We start from the raw sequence: 16,961 nt of genomic DNA, 5'->3' as shown, positions 1-16,961 counted from the left end.
CTCCACACGGCCCCCGAAACCTCTCGGGGGGCTCGGGGAGCGCCGAAGCCCCCGAGAATGTCCCTGAGAATGCCTCCGTGAGTGTCCCCACGAGTGTCCCCGGGAGTGTCCCCGCGAGTGTCCCCGCGCCTCCGCTCTCGGCGTTCTATTGCTCCATCCTAGATCGATCGCTCAGCTCTCCCAACAGCGGCGATCTCACTGCGGCCTCTCCCCACCTACCAACAAGCCCGCATCTGATAGGCCGCGGCCGAAGAAGCTCGGCGGTGATTGGCGGTTGGCGCCCCGTCCCTCAGGCAGCGGACGGGCCATGTCGGCGGCGGCCGCGGCCCGGGACGGGCTCGGGGAGGGCGCGGGCGGCGCCACGGGAGGCGGCGATGGCGGCGGGGGAGGGATCCTGAACCGCTTTGTGCAGCTGCCGGGCAGACCGCGGGCGGCGGGTGAGTGGCGGCCGGCGCCGGGGGTGACCCTAACCCCAAGGTCCGGAAGGGGTTCGGGACTGGGGTAGCCCCGTCCCTGAGGGGTCCGAGGGGTCTGGGAGCAGACCATCCCCATAGCCGGAGCACCGGGACAGGGGCACCTCCATTTCCAAGGTCGTGAGGGATTCGCGGTCGGGGCACTGCCGTCTCCGGGAGGTCGGGGACCGGGACGCCGCCGTCCTCAAGGTCCTGAGGGGTCCTGGACCGGGCACCCCCATCCCGGAGGATCAGGGACTGGGACAGATCCATTTCCAAGGCTTCAAGGACTCTGTGGTTGGGTATCACCCATTCCCGCGGTGTTCGGGACCGGGGCACCCCCATTCCTGGGGGGTCCTTAATCGGGGTATCCCGATCCCCACGCTCCACAGATGTCTGGTCATCCATAAGGTGTCCGAGGCCGGGACACGCGTGTCCCCAAGGCCTCGAGGGGACTGGGACAGGGACACCCAAGGCCCCGAGGGGACAGATACTCTGCAGCTCGGCAAGTTGTCCCTGCTCGGGGACATTCCCGGGGGCAGCTCCCAACAGACCGGGAATAGGAGGGGTCACCCTGTCCCCAAGGCCCGGGAATGGTGTGGGGAGAACTGGGATGTTCCCGTGCCAACGATCCCAGGATATGGAGCCTGGAATCGGGGATGAGGGCAGTTATCCTTTTACAAATGGATTTAGGGCCACCCCCTCCTACAACCCGGTGGGTGGCAGCTCTTGCCTCCCCATCCCAGTGTTTTCCAGGCGTTGGGAGATGCTTGGGTGTGCCACACAGGCTGTTCATCCCCATGGATGTGGGGATATGGGTACCCCACATTCCCTGCTGAGGATCTGCCCCGTTTCAGTCATCCTGGGATCCTGGATAGGCCTGGGATAACCCCTGGTGATCCCCCTGCTCCACAGTCCCAGTGTATTGGGGTTTTTTTTGGGAGATCCCTACAATCCCGGGAGGGGTGATGCAGGGATGGGGAGTCCTGGCTGGGATGTGACATCAGCTTCGTCCTATTCCCTGGGAAAAGCGGTTCTTTCCCTTTTCCACCTCCCTCCTAGCAAGCTTGGATGCTGAAGAGTCAGTCCATAGTTTCTGGATCTTTGAGTCACCCCAACAGCCCCCAGAATATTCCAGGAGGAGGCTGAGGTTATCCTGGGATCACAGGAGTGGGAAGTTCTGCGGTGCTGGGAGAGATGTGGGACACCCCATGGCCCTGTGATGTTCCCACTTGGAGTGGGGTATCCCCTTTTTCCCCTCTCTCCATAGCTCCTCATGACCTTGAGCTGAACATGCCAGGATCAGGAATTTGGTGCCACTCAGATCCCACAGTTCGAGTGGGACACGAAGCCCCCTCACCTCTCAGGGGTGGGAGCCTGTGCTTGGCACATCTGGAGCACCAAGGGCAGCTGGGAAGGGGCTTTCAGTCCATGTTCTCGTCCCTGAAACCTTCCACGTTCTGGATCAGCCTTCCAGTCTCTTCTAGGAGCACTGGGAATTTGCTGAGTGGCTCCACACCTTCTATTTTTGGGCAAATACTCAGACGTGGTTCCTTCCTTCTGTGGAGAGGTCCTTTTTTGGCAACACAGGACCTGATTCTCTTCCCCTTCCTGAATTTTAATCATTGGCTGGAGCAGATGGGAAGCGCATCCTCCTGATCCTGCATGGATTCTGTCCCACCCTGGACTTGCACAGGATCAGATGCTGCAGCCCAGGAGGAACCACCCCTGTCCAGCTCAGCCTTGGCACCTAAATCCAGCCAAAATAAGCCCCAAACGGACTGCCAGCCCTCCTGAACACCTCCTGGATGGAAAAATCCTGGATTGCTGGAGTTTTCTCCCCGTTTGACACCTGTTGAGGTCCTATTTATAGAGCTCCAGCAGCAGCTGTTACATAACCATTGAGAGAGGAATTTCCCCCCCCTCATTCCATCTCCTCCAACCAGATTTGTTCCTTAGCTCCCAATTCTCTTCCAGAGTTTCCAGATTTGTTTTCTTGGCTCCCAGTTCTCCTCCAGACTTGTCAGGTTTCATTCCTTACCTCCCAGTTTTCCTGCAGAGTTTCCAGGTTTCTTTTCTTACCTCCCAATTCTCTTCCAAAGTTTTCAGGAGTCATTCCTTCATTTTCCACACGCTATTCCATGCTCTGGTGTTTGTAAGCTTTGGAAAGATGAAAAAAAGTCAAATGCAGGTGGTTTGTGGTTTGTTCTTCTCCTCTTTCTGTCCACATTTTTCAATGTTTTCATCAGACTCCTGGGATTAAGGGAATTGGAAGTCTGGACACTTAAATGGATCTTTGCCTCTCCTGGCTCAGCATTCCTGCTCTTGCCTTCAGCTGTAATTTTCCCAGTCACAGCAGGGTTTGAGATTTTTTTTTTTTTTTTTTTTTTTATGGAGAGGTTCCGTTTTTAATATATATTTTAAAAAATAGAGCAGAAATTCCAAATAGCCCAAACCCCTTCATGTCATGGAGGGGTTTGTGTTCGTGTAATTCCTTAATTAATGGGATAACGTTCCAGGGACCTGCACAGGCTGGAGGAGTGGGCAGGCAAGTGTGAAGTGTAACAAAGACAAAATTCCAAGTGCAGCAGCTGGAATGACATCCCAAGAGTCCAGCACAGGCTGGGATCTGTGTGGTTTGGGAGCAGCCTCAGTGAGAGGAGACTGGGGGGAAGGCAAATCAGGTCCTGGGCTGCATCCACAGGGACACTGGGAGGGAGAGATGGGATCATCCTGCTCTACCCAGCGCCCCTGGAATTCTGTGTCTGGTTCTGGTCTCCACAAGTCGAGAAAGACACAGCCAGACTGGAGAGGATCCAGAGGAGATGGTCCAAAGGGAACATGCCCTGTGAGGAAAGGCTGAAGGATTCAGGTCTCATCTCCCTGGAAAACCAGAGCAGCTGTGGCTGCCCCTGGATCCCTGGCAGTGTCCAAGGCCAGGCTGGACATTGGGGCTTGGAGCAGCCTGGGACAGTGGGAGGTGTCTCTGCCCGTGGCAGGGGATGAAGTGGGATGATCTTTAAGGTCCCTTCCAACCCAAACCATTCTGGGATTCCATTCCATGAGAAGAGAAGGCTCAAGTGGAACCTTATTGGGGTTTTCCAGTCCTTAAAGGGTGGGTACAAAGAGAGGGGAGGGTCTCTTGTCCATGGAAAAGACAAGGAGCAGTGGGGACAGGTTGCACTGGGAAGGTTCATCCCAACAGAAAAAAGACATTTTTTCCAGTGAGAACCGTAATTCCCGGGAGCCACCATTCCCTGAACAGCCTCCCCCAGGATGTGGTGGAGTCCCTGGAGGGTTTCAGGCTGTGGCTGCTCAAGGTGCTGAACAACCTCATCCCAGGTCCTTTTCCCACAGGAGATTGGACCAGATGATCTTTCCAGTTCCCTTTGAAGGCTCTCATGTTCCAGAATTCCTTTCTTTTCCTTTATGCTTTTTGGAAACACAGAACCCAAGGAACATTCGGTTTTAGTGGTGTAAAATCCTTTTAAATGTGATTGCCCAAAAGATTTTGGAAACAAAGCCTGGGAGAACCAGACCTGTTCTGGACATCGATCCAAACCCAGGAGCTCTCCCAGCTGGATGCAAGGATGATCCATTCTGGAAACTTTGGAGATCTCAGTAATATTTGGAAATCTCTTGTCCAGTGGCCTGTGGGTTGTGTTTGGCATCCTTGGCTGGATCCTCTGGCTTCTCCCATTTTTCCCTCAGCTCCTCTGAGCGTTGTTCAGGGACCCAGCCACAGCTGCTTTCCCTCTTGGGAATTTTTCAGGCGTGGGCAGCCTGCCACGGAAGGGAAGTGTGGGATCCGCAGAGGCTGAACGCAGCTGGATGAACAAACAGGTTTTAAACCTCACTCTCAGCGATGCATTCCCAATCCTGCTTATCCAAACATTCCTGAGAGGCTGCAGTTACACAAGTTCCAAACTTATTTTGTCCGGCTGTTGTGGAAAAGATGGAACTCTTTGAAGATGGGAGTCAACGTCAATATTGACCTAAATGTCCTTCAGGATTCCTGCAGGGATCAGAAATGGAAAGGGAGAGATTGAATCCTGCTTTTGTGGATGTTGAAAAACCAGGCAGGAGGGAAAATAATACCAAAACCATCTTTAGAAAGCTTTAAAAGGCAGAGGAAAGGACACGTGCACAGCCCTGGGATATTCACCACGGATGTGGTACTTGGGAAAGAGGAGGATCCAAAGCCACGCTGGATTTGTTGGCTTTACACCCTGTAGTTACTCCATTTCTAGTTCCAAAAATAGAGCTTGAAATAGAAATTCTGCTGCTGGTGGTACTGCTGGTAATTGGTGGTGTGACACACACCTCGTGGGATGGCCTTGCACTGGGATTCGTGGGGTTGAAATCACGGATTGATGGGAAGAGCCAGCATTGTTTGGGACACCCTGATAACAGGACAGGCTATTCACTGCCTGTTCCTCTTCCTGTTATCCTGACAGGAAGAGCTTTAAGATACTCAGAGTGCTGCAAATAACCCTGGGATGGATATTGGAATTAAATTAGCTTGGAGAAAAAGGGAACTGATAAAGGAGGGTAGAATTGTGGAATGCTTTGGGTGGGAAGGGATCCCAAAGCCCTCCCAGTTCCACCCATGCCACGGGCAGGGACACCTTCCACTGTCCCAGGGTGATCCAAGCCCTGTCCAACCTGGTTTTGGACACTTCCAGAGATCCAGAGGCAGCCACAGCTTCTCTGGGAACCTTGTTCAGTGCTCAATCATTCTCAAAGTAGAAGTTTTTCCTCATATCCAGCTGGAATTTCCTGTGTTTCAGTTTGTGCCCATTGTCCCTTCTCCTGTTGCTGAGCAGTCCAGCCCCATTCCTCTCCACACCCACCCTTGAGATATAAATGGATTTATTTGGGGTTTCTGGCAGTCTTAAGAAAAAGGATGGTTTCAGGAGGCTCAAAACAACTTCATATTCATGGAATCATGGAATTGTTTAAACTGGAAGAAGTCTCTCAGACCATGGAGTCCAACCATTCCCAGCACTGCCAAGGCCACCACTGCTCATGTCCCCAAGTGCCACATCCACAGGGATTTGAAATCCAAACAGGGATGGGGACTCCAGCACTGCTCTGGGCAGCTGTGCCAGTGCCTGAGCACCCTTTCCATGGAGGAATTTTCCCTGAAATCCAGCCTGCCCCTCCCCTGGCCCAGCCTGAGGCCGTTCCCTCTCTCCTGTCCCTGTTCCCTGCGAGCAGAGCCCGACCCCCCCGGCTGCCCCCTCCTGTCAGGGACTTGTGCAGAGCCACAAGGTCCCCCCTGAGCCTCCTTTGCTCCAGGGGGTTGCTGTGTCACATCTGGAAACACCTTCTTGTTTTATCCCCTGTCCTAATTACAGCTCCTGCAGGAGAGGTGTTCAATTAGGAATAGCTTGGAATTGTCAATCCAGGCCATCCAGCAGCTCCCTCAGAACTCATGGAATGAATCACTGGTTAAAGGGGGAATTTAGCAGGGTGTTGGCAGGTCAGTGCCCAGCCAGCCAGTTTCTGTCGGATGGCTCAGCCCTTAATTAGGACTTTCCTTAATTATGTCCCTGTTGTGATGTTTCAGCCTGGAATCACTGAATCCATTGGGTTGGAAAAGCCCTCCAAGGCCACCGAGTCCAAGCTGTGCCTGACCCCCTCCTTGTCCCCAGCCCAGAGCCCTGAGTGCCACCTCCAGGAATTCCTTGGACACCTCCAGGGATGGGCACTCCAAACCTCCCTGGGCAGCCCCTGACAATGTCTAACAACCCTTTCCATGGGGAAATTCCTCCTGATGTCCAACCTGAGCCTCCTGTGGCACAGCTTGAGGTGGTTTCCTCTCATCCTGTTGTTAAACTTCATCCTGATTGTGGAACTTACTCCCTGAAAGTTTTATTATTCCCATTTTTGCTCTCAGGACTAAGGAAAAGGGGCCTCCTTGTAAATGCACTTTCCCATCCTTCCTTCCTGCTTTTCTCTGGAACCTTTAACTGGGAAAACAGGTGCTCTCCAGATCATATCCATCCATTTTAAAGCCATTTTCCATAACTTTACAACCTCTTCCCTGTGGATCTGTCTCAACTTGGTACATTCCATGTCTGGCATCAAGGAATTCATAGCAGGACCCGGTGAATTCCAGCTTTTCACAGATATGGGGCCTTGCTGTGCATCCCTGAGCCTTGGGTGTTTTGGGGTTCAGCTCTGGGGAAGTGGACTTTGCTCACGACAGGTGAATGTTTAGCAAATCCCAGGATTTTCCCATCTTCCTGCACCATACAAAAGTTGCACCTGTGGAATGGGCTCCTGGCTGGAGCAAAACCAGCTGCAAATCTCTCTTGAATTTCAGCAGGAGCTGTGAATCATCCAATGAATCCTAATTAAATGGAAATGCAGCTCTTTAATGGAGCCATGGAATTTGTCTGCTGAAGGAACTCATCGGAATTAACTCTTGAACGGATCCAGCTTTTACAGCTCTTTTCCTTAAAAAGACAGAGCTGGGGGAATCTTTTCTGAAGACACAGTGATGAGCAAGAGTTGGAAGGGCCCTTAAAGATTATCCAGTTCCACCCCCTGCCATGGCCAGGGACACTTTCCACTATCCCAGGTTGCTCCAAGCCCTGTCCCCTGTCCAGCCTGGCCTTGGACACTTTCAGGGATGTGTGATCCCTTCAATCCCTTCCTGTAGAAACTTAACTGGGATTTCTGGCCAAGTCAGGTGTCTTCCCTATTTAATTTTGGAAGGTGGATGGCAGTCAAGGCCTCCTGGGTGGTGTTTTAAAATTTATTTTCTTGGAATTCCACCTCTTACTCTTTAGTTTATTGGCTTTATATAAAACTCACCCTTATTCTCCTCTCTTCCCTCTGGAAAATTCTCATGGCAAGTGTTAGAACTAGAGGGAAATAAACCCAATATTTGATATAAATTTGAACTCCTAATTCCTTAACACCTTTTAAATTAGGACATGGAATATCCCCCTCTCCTGTGCCCCACCATCCATGTCCCCACTACAGATTTTTCCCTTAATTTAAACCCACTACAATTCCTTAACTTTCTTCCCCTCTTTTTCAGCCAGTGCTTATTAATTTTCTAAGTGGAAATTGCTGTGAGACACAATTACTCCTGGAAACAATCCAAATCTGTCAAAACTTTGTCTGAACCCTGGAGAGCAGCCTAATTTTGGACCAGAGTTGGACATGATTAAGCAAAGCTGCTTGTGCTGAGCTCAAGTTCATTATTTGGTCTGGACAAATCATTTATTTCACTTTTCCTGTAGGAAAAATGCTTCATGCCTCTTTTTTTTTCCTTTTTTTTTTTTTTTTTTTTTTTTTTTTTTTTTTTGCAGTGTTGGATTCACTGCTGGGAATTATAACAGAAGAAAACATGCTGGGTCCTAATTAGATGCTTCCCTGGCTCCTTTTCCATCCTAAAATCCATAAAAAGTCTGTGGGAGCAGGTGGGAGGTGAAGGTCACTGATTTGTTTGGGTTTATTTTGGTCACTTGTCAGCCAAGACCTCAATTTCTGTTATCCAAGAATATTCCTGGTTAGGTTTTCCGTGGCTGAATCCATCTTTTTATCTACCCCAGTTGAGAGCTGAACTGGAACTGTCCTCCCTTCTTTTACTTCCATTGAGTTTTAGGGAAGAGGCTGGCCAGGCAGAGGGATTCCTTTTGGGAATGGCTGCATCTGCCTGTAGGATCTCAGCTGGATTCCCTGCTGCTGCCCAGTGCAAATGCCTTTATTTAGGAGCAGATTTTCCCTGTTCTAGCAGACCTGTGTCACTTAAATGTTTAGTGACAAAGTCTTCTTGAGATCCAAGGAACAAAAAGGGAAGACAGGGAGAGATTTTTGTAGGAGGGAAAGCAAATCCTAAGTTTTTTTCTCTATTGGGCAGCTTTAAATACAAACGTTTGGAATTGTTTCCTGAGTGAAATTTGCCAAACAGAATGAAAGAAGAGGGATTTTATCAAACACCTCAGAAAGAGCTGCTGTGGAAAGTTTGCCACATGGTCCAGGGGTGGAGTGGGCAGGAATGAGATGGTGGCACACAGATTGTCCCTTTTCCAGCTCGGCCAAGTGGATCTGACCTTACAAAGCCGTTTCCTCCTGCTGCAGAGGTGCTTCCCTATGGATTCTTGGCAAACCACCCCAGTTCCTGATGCTGGGACACAACCTGAGCTCTTTTGGAGCTGTTTTCCCTTCTCCTCCTCCTGCAGGCCACCGGTGCCCCCCAGCCAGGAGCGGCCATCGCTGCGTGGCCGACAGTTCCAACCTCTACGTGTTCGGAGGGTACAACCCCGACTACGATGAGTCCGGAGGGCCAGAGAACGAGGACTACCCCCTCTTCAGGGAGCTCTGGAGGTACAACTTTGCCACAGACACCTGGCATCAGATGGGCACCGAAGGCTACATGCCCAGGGAACTGGCTTCCATGTCACGTACGTATGGAAATCCAACTCCTTGTGTGCCTATTCCTGGAGCTATTTTAATCCTGGCTATTTTAATCCATGCAAAACCAGGCAAGAACTGGAAATCTGGATCCTGTTTTTCCAAGTAGGCCCTGAGGTTGGGTTGGGTTTGTGATTTTTCTTTCCTTTTTCACTCGGTTGAGGCAGAGGGAAAGAAAAAAATGGGAAAGCAAGAGGTATTTTCCAGATGTTTACCTTGATGGCTGCAAGGCACCTGTGCTTTCAGCAGGAAGGTGCTTCTTGCAGACATCTCAAAGCATCCAAAAATAGGTATCTTTGTTCCCTTTTCAAGGCAGACCTTTGGTTACCATGGTTTTAGTTGGGATCCTTTCTCTTTTAGAGCATCTCGAAGCCGTAAATGCACAGAGAGGATTGTAGGGAATTTGAACAGCACTGAGCACTGCTGTCTCCAGAGCATGGAAACATGGAATGGTTTGGGTGGGAAGGGAGCTTAAAGATCATCCAGTTCCACACCATGGGCAGGGACACCTTCCCTAGAGGAGGTTGCTCCAAGCCCTGTCCAAGCTGGCTTGGAACAGCCTGGAGAAATCGTTCTGTTCTGCTGATCTCACAGCAATGAGTGTCCCTGTTTTTTCTCTCTCTCCCAGTTGTTTTACATGGCAACAACCTCCTGGTTTTTGGGGGCACCGGGATCCCCTTTGGAGAGAGCAATGGGAACGATGTCCACGTGTGCAATGTCAAGTACAAGAGATGGGCTCTGCTCAGCTGCCGTGGCAAGAAACCCAACCGCATCTACGGCCAGGTAGGGAGCACAAGGAAGCCCTGAGTGCCTCAGAAAGGGGCCAGAACACCAAAATCTCTTCCCTGCTCCTCACCAGAGTTGTTCTCTCTGTATAAAAGCACAAGGAAAAGCAGGTATCCTTTCTTAAAGAAGTAAAGCAGCCTTGGTTCTTGGAGATTTCAAAGGAAAGGAGGTTTTCTCCTAGTTAAAAAGGCCAAAATTTGTTCACTAAATACCTGGTGCAGCTGAATGAAAAAAATCTGGTTTAAGGAGTGGTTGGGAGTCAAAAACCTTCAAAACCCAAAACTCAAAATGAAAATTTGTAGGGTTTCTTTATATTAGAATAACACCTTTTAAGACTTCCCATAATGCGGATGAACAGGGTGGACAAAGAAAGGGATTCACGCTCTGAGCAGGACTGACCCCTTTTGCTGGTGCACATCTGCTTTGGAAGAGCAGGAATTCCCTCTTTTCCAGCCCCAGGTGTCCCTAGTCCTTTCTAACTGGTTTCTCTGCCAGGCCATGGCCATCATCAATGGGTGTCTCTACGTGTTTGGAGGAACAACTGGGTACATCTACAGCACCGACCTCCACAAGCTGGACCTCAACACTCGGGAATGGACCCAGCTGAAGCCAAACAATATGTCCTGTGACATGCCAGAGGAGAGGTGAGCACCTGGGCAGCCTCAGGGAGCTTTTTTTGGGAGGCAGGCAATGGGAAGCTTTGGGAAACCTTGCTCAGGTTGGCATTTCCAGCCCTCCTTTGCCTGGGATCGCTGTGGCATTGGAAGGAAGGATTTTGTTCGCTCTCATCCATGGTTTGGTGTCCAGCTGAGAACAGGATTGGGAATGCAAGAATCTCAGACTGGTTTGGGTGGGGAGGAACCTTGAAGCAAATCCAACTCCACCCTCTGCCATGGGCAGGGACACCTCCCACTATCCCAAGTTGCTCCAAGCCCTGTCCAGCCTGGCCTTGGACACTGCCAGGGACCATCTTAGAAGGGGCTGGAATATTAATAGCTGTCCTGGTGTTCCATAATCATTGCACTTAATTAATTAATAATTGCTCTGCAATCAGAAAATGCCTTTCAAACTTCTGGCGTGCTGCTTGGAGGGCTCAGGAAAATTTCCACATCTCCTGAATGTTCCCAGCCTGAGGGACTGATGCAGCATAGCCAGGCTTGGGAGTTTCTGCTCAAATCCCTGGAATTTGGTGGTGTTTTCCAGAAGGTTTTTTGTTGTTGTTAATTGTGCTGCTGGATGTTCTTTGCTCCTTCAGGTACAGACATGAAATTGCTCATGATGGTCAACGGATTTATATCCTGGGAGGTGGAACTTCCTGGACAGCTTATTCCTTGGATAAGGTGAGGTGTTTGGGATCTTACATAGGGGATTTTCCACACTGAGGTATAACCAGCACGGCCTTTTCATCTGGCTTTGCCTGGAGAGCCTGGTAAAAAAGCCCCCAGATAACTGGGAGCAGATTGCTCTCCTATTTCTGTAAAACCTGGATTTGCCACAGAATGTCCTGGTGATGAATCTGTGGACACTTTAAATAGTGCTCTGCTTCCAAAAAAAGTGGGATCTGCAGCACTTAATGTGACATTTTATCTCTCCATTGTTCCATTTCTTTTCTCCCTACATGCAGTAGGAGAAAGGTATTTCTAAATCCTTCTGAGAACTCAAGGGTGTGGATTTTAATTGGTCCAGGTCTTTTAAAAAGCAATACTCTTTCTTTTTTTTTTTTTTTTTCAGCTGTAGGGCTGAAATAGCAAAGCTGGGATGGAGCTTGGAAGGTGATTTTAGACCTGCTTAGTCACTGGCTGGGATCAGCTATTTTTGGGTTTACACTTAATGAGAGAAAAGGGGTTATTTATAGTGGGTCAGAGCCTGTGGCTGCCTCATCCTGGTGTTGGCAGAGCCAGGAGGATCTCATGGCTCCTCTTTTTCCCTCCAGATCCATGCCTACAACCTGGAAACCAACACCTGGGAGGAGATCACCACAAAACCTCACGAGAAAGTCGGTGAGTTTGGAATTTCCCATCCTTCCCTGTAAACCAGAGTGGCCAAGGTGCTTGGAGGTGCAGTTTTCTTGTTCAGGATGTGACTTAATGCTGGCTTTGAGATCCTGCTTGTGCTTCGGCACTGGGGATTAACCCATCCAAGGGAATTTGGCAGTCTGGCTTCCCTCCCTCCCTGCCTGGGGAAGGTGACAGTGCCTGGATCTGCTTCCAGAGGATCCAGATCATCTCTGCTCCCTTTGAGGCCCTGGGCTTTCCCTAGAATCTCACAACTGCTTTTCACCAAGCCCCAGATTTGAGACTCTGGAGAACAAGATTCCAGCACATTTCTTCCTTCCTTGGAGAGGAATTAGGAATCAAACCTGAAACAGCTGCTTAAAATTGCAGCTTTTATACCTGGGATTGCAGGAAAGCAGAACCTCTTAAAAAATAAACTCCATGATTAAAATCACCACTTGCACAAGCACTTTAAAGCAACTGTTGTTGTTACATATTTTTAAATTTATTCTCCCCAGGCTTCCCAGCAGCCAGAAGATGCCACAGCTGTGTCCAGATAAAAAATGGTAAGATTTGCCTCTGGAAAATGGGTGTATCTTGTACAACCAAACAGTGGAGAGCTGGAGAGAGCTGTGGGGAACATGCAGCTTTTCTGGAAGAGGATTTTTTCCTCACTGACAGGCCTTAAGCTGCCCAGCTGGCACCACTCTTTCTTCTGCACTGAAAAAACAGTTACAATCTTGATCCCTCTTTTCCAAACTCTGCAGGTCAGTGCTGAGTGCTCTCTGTTGAAGGGTGGAGTGAAATGCTGGGTTGTATTTCCTAGGAGTGTTAACTGTGCTGATAGAAGTGAGGCAGGAGCTGGGAGATGCTGCCAATCCCCTTCACCAGCAGAATTTGGCAGCCTCTGAGTTGGGAACTTGGGTAAATCTGGGAGCAAGGCAGGACTGGGAGCTGGAGCTGCTCCCCGTGGATTTAAAATCCCTGGAATCTGATCAAACCCAGATGTCTGGGAAGTCAGGTTGGCTACAAAAAGAGGGAATGCACTCCTGCTTCCAATGGCATTTAGCCCTGAGTCTGCCATGGTGGGGTTGGGATAGTGGCAGGCTGGGAAGTGGGACATGAGCCAGAAATCCACCCTGATCCCCCGGAGTGGGCAGCAGGGGAGGGGGGATCCTGTCCCTGTGCCCCTCAGGTGAGCCCCCACCTGCAGAGCTGCCCCAGCCCTGGGGACAGCAGCAGGACCTGGAGCTGCTGGAGAGAGTCCAGAGAGGCCCCGGAGCTGCTCCAGGGCTGGAGCCCCTCTGCTCTGGAGCCAGGCTGGGAGAGCTGGGAATGTTCCCCTGGAGAAGGGAAGGATCCAGGGAGAGCTGAGAGCCCCTTGCAGGGCCTAAAGGGGCTCCAGGAGAGCTGCAGAGGGACTGGGGCCAAGGCCTGGAGGGCCAGGAGGCAGGGAATGGCTTCCCAGTGCCAGAGGGCAGGGCTGGATGGGAGATTGGGAATTGGGAATTGCTGGCTGGGAGGGTGGGCAGGGGCTGGGATGGAATTCCCAGAGCAGCTGTGGCTGCCCCTGGATCCCTGGCAGTGTCCAAGGCCAGGTTGGATGGGGTTTGGAGCAACCTGGGATAGTGGGAGGTGTCCCTGCCCATTGGGTTGAAACTGGATGGGCTTTGAGGTCCCTTCCAACCTAAACCATCCTGGGATTCTCTAAGTGGCCTCTACCTGTGCTGGGACTGATGTGGGAGATCCTGAGAGCTTGTGTTGAGGTAGAACAATTACTGATCCCAAAACTGTGCTGGGAAGGTGATCCCTGACCTCTCTCCCCGTGTGTCCCACGGTTGCTGGCAGGGGCGTGGCTGGGCCTGGCCACTCCCCGCGTCTCCTCTCTTGCAGATGTGTTCGTTTGCGGAGGCTACAACGGAGAGGTGATTCTGGGAGATGTTTGGAAGCTGAACCTCCAAACTTTCCAGTGGGTCAAGCTCCCAGCTGCGATGCCAGAGCCTGTGTACTTCCACTGTGCTGCTGTCACCCCAGTAAGTGACTCATTTTGTTCCTCTGGAGCTGGGATTTTTCATCCAAGCACGCTGACGTTGGTGTGGGCTGCAAATAGAGCTCATGTTCCCAAGGAAGTGACCTCCACTGGATGCAGCAGCTTTTGGGAGGCTTTTAACTCCTGCTGCTGTTTGAAGAGTGGTGCCACACCGTAGATTTTGCTTCCTGAAAGAAATGATGCAGAATTTTAGCTTTCAAACTCCATGTGGGAACAGCAGTTCTTGCTTGTAGAAGGAAAAAAGAAATCATGAGTAAAATGATTTTATCCTCCTGAGAGCAGCCTGAGGTGAAGGATTAGATGAGCCTGTTTCCAGCCCTTTGGAGACCACTAAGGAGTGTTGGTATTGCCAGAGCTTTTGGCCAGAAGTAGAAGTCTGGAGACCTGGGATTGATAATTAACAAGCAGCAAGAAATGCCTTTGGCTGTGCCTTCACCTCCTTCAGCTCCTCATCTCCTGAGGGCAGAGATCACATTCCTTGGTGTTATAAATGCAGCTTTTCCTGGGAAGCCTGATAAAGGTGTTTCCCAGGCAGCTCAGTGACTTCCTGGACAGCAGGAATGCCCTGTCTTTGCCAGTATATGGAGGAAAAAAAAGCCACTCAGCAGCTGAGTTTTTCCCCCATCTCTCTGTGTTCCTGTCATCCCTTCAGCAGGGTTGTGCTGAGCCAAGGGAATGCAGGATGTCTGTGTGAGGTGGGTGTAGTTTAAAAAAACCATTATTTTTAGCTGCAAAATGAGTGTGGCTCTGTTAATAAAGTAGTACAGTTTGCCACACTCCTAAAATGGATTTCTTGGGATAGAAATCACCTAAAATTCAGAGCAGAGCACTCTGAGGTGCTGGATATATGGTTTAGGATGAGACATGGCCCCTCCAGCAGCGATTCCTCCCTTGATCCCAGAGCAAGTGGCTCAGGCAGTGACACCTGTGCTGCAGGAACCTCAGACTGGGGACAGCCCAGTCCTGCTTTTCCTGGCTGTGTAACTCCTGTCCCCCTTTCCCCACCTAGGCTGGCTGCATGTACGTCCACGGAGGAGTGGTCAACATCCACGAAAACAAACGGACTGGTTCCCTGTTCAAAATGTGGCTGGTGGTGCCCAGCCTGCTGGAACTGTGCTGGGAGAAGCTCCTGGAATCTTTCCCTCAGCTAGCAACTCTCTCCAGATCCCAGCTTTTGCACCTTGGACTGACACAGGGACTTGTTGAGCGACTAAAATGAGAACATCTCCCACTTCTGGCCAAGACTCACCACATTGAAGAATTCCCCCTCCCACCCCCTATTTATGGATTCCATGGATTGTCTTGCTAAGAACATGGAGGAAACCTGCTCAAGGCCTTACTCAGCAAATACATCGATGCCTTTAGAGACACTGTTACTTTTAGTCATTGAAAAAAAAAAAATCCCCTTTTTATTTATGGAGCTCTAAATGACACCATTAATCAAAAAGTATTTTCTGAGACTAAGCAGCCCACCATCAACCTGTCATCAGCACACACTTGCAGATTAATTGGGGAGCTTAATGAGTTACTGAATGTCTGAGCCTGTGTGTACACATGGCACCTTCACCTTGGTATTTTCACCCTTGTATCCAACGAGGAGCATTTGATGCAGAGCAGCCACCAACCTGTTCTTTTGCTTTGGATAACCCATCCCTCCCATCCAGCTGAGCTCCCCCTCTCCAAACCCACTGATTCCTCCAGCCTTGCAGCCTTGCATGTGTTCCTTGGGCATGTTCCCATCCCTGAGCTTCCGGAGACGGCTGGAACGTCGCCCGGGGCGGCGAGCGAAGCTTGGCCCGTGCAGCTTCCCTGGTGCAGTGTCTGTGTTCTCCCCTTTTCATATTGAAAGGTTTGCTTGGAAGACTGGGAAAAAGTTGCCACTTAAGGGACTACTGTGTAGTTTACTGGGGGTGGGGAGGAAAAAGGTCTCCCTGAGGCTTTTTTAACCTTTTCTGCTCACTTTGCACCCAGAACAAGCTACAGCAAAAACTCACCCTGTGGATTTCAGAGCTCTCTTAACCTGCTCAACCAAGTCCTGGTTATCAGCATTTCCCAGTTTTTGGTTTTCCTTCCTCCCACACCTCCCAAATTGGCCTTTTTTTTTGTTGCTTCATGTTCCCCTGAGGGTGGGAGATGTGATTTAAAGCCAGTTTGGGGGGTGGCTTTGTGGATCACTCAGCCCAGGAAATACAGCATCCAAAAAAGGGGAAAGGGAACATCTCTCCCTCCTGCTGGGAATAGCCATTGTCTCTGCACAGGAAGGACAGGAAGGAGCGTCTCTGGTCCTCTTGTGCTCTCTACACTGAATTTAAGTGGCCACTGAACTCTGAGCAGCTCCAGGCATGAGGTTTGTGCAAAATCCTTTTCAGTTGGAGCCCATTTTTAAGTGCCTTTTGTTTTTAAAATCAGCTTGTCCCAATGCTTTCCTCTTCATCAAAGGCAGATGTTACACTCTGGGATTTTAGTTACTTTTTAAGAGATTGCATTTATGTTTAAATAAACCATAGCAGTTGTCTTCATGTTGTTAATCCAAAGGCACTGCCTGCTGGAGTCACTGCCCCCCGCTTAGGCAACCCAGCCCTTGTCCCAAAATTAAGCTTCCCCTGGTCTTGGGAATAGATTCTCATTCTCCAGCCTCAGTTGCTGCTCTTTTTCCCCCAAGGCTCAGAACAACAAAGGCTGGGCATCACAGCTGAGGCTCTCTCAGGTGCTGGGACCACAGGAACTGGTGGGAGCTGCTTGGAGCTCTGGTGTCTCCATCCCCTGCACTGCACCTTTGCAGGAATTGTGCATTTCAACCCCTTCCCAGCCTCCCTGGCTGCTGAATCCAGACCCTGCTGGCAGCTGTGGGCTGGGGAGGGGTTCCCTGCTCTCCTGCCGTGCCTTGTAGTGACCTGCAGGGCCATTTCTCCAGCTTCTTCTTCCATCCCAAACTCTGAGGCTGAATATCCACACTTCCATCTTTGCCTTCTGAGAACATTGTCCTGGAGCAGCCTGGTCACCCCTGTGCTGGCTTTTCTCCTACCTGCTTTAAAGAGCATCTCCCCTCATCCCCAAGGAGCCATCCAAGCCTGGATCTCTGAGCAAGCTCATTCCTTAGGTTTTCTTTACTCTGGAAATCTCTGGAGCTTTCTCTGAGGTCATCACAAAGCTTCTCTCAACGATTTTGGAGCAGTCTTGGGAACCTGGAGAGGTCTCAGCTGGCTGGAAGCTGGTCCCAATTTTCAAGGGATGACCCTGGAAACC

At 50.5% G+C, this 16,961-nt stretch overlaps 1 protein-coding gene across 1 annotated transcript; it reads left to right on the top strand.

Annotated features, from left to right (window-relative positions):
• Window positions 1–304: 304 nt before the first annotated feature.
• KLHDC10 (kelch domain containing 10) lies at window positions 305–16,243 on the top strand. The gene is made up of 9 exons (XM_082280869.1): window positions 305–437; window positions 8,654–8,875; window positions 9,514–9,668; window positions 10,167–10,315; window positions 10,927–11,011; window positions 11,605–11,671; window positions 12,184–12,231; window positions 13,559–13,698; window positions 14,725–16,243. The coding sequence occupies exons 1-9, from the start codon at window positions 308–310 to the stop codon at window positions 14,932–14,934; spliced, it is 1,206 nt and encodes a 401-aa protein (XP_082136995.1). The 5' UTR covers window positions 305–307; the 3' UTR covers window positions 14,935–16,243.
• Window positions 16,244–16,961: the final 718 nt, after the last annotated feature.

Source organism: Coloeus monedula (assembly GCF_965178545.1).
Source record: "Coloeus monedula genome assembly, chromosome: 4".
Classification (NCBI taxonomy): Eukaryota; Metazoa; Chordata; class Aves; order Passeriformes; family Corvidae; genus Coloeus; species Coloeus monedula.
Note: the sequence above shows the minus strand (reverse complement) of the source record. Positions and strands in the feature narration are given on the sequence as shown.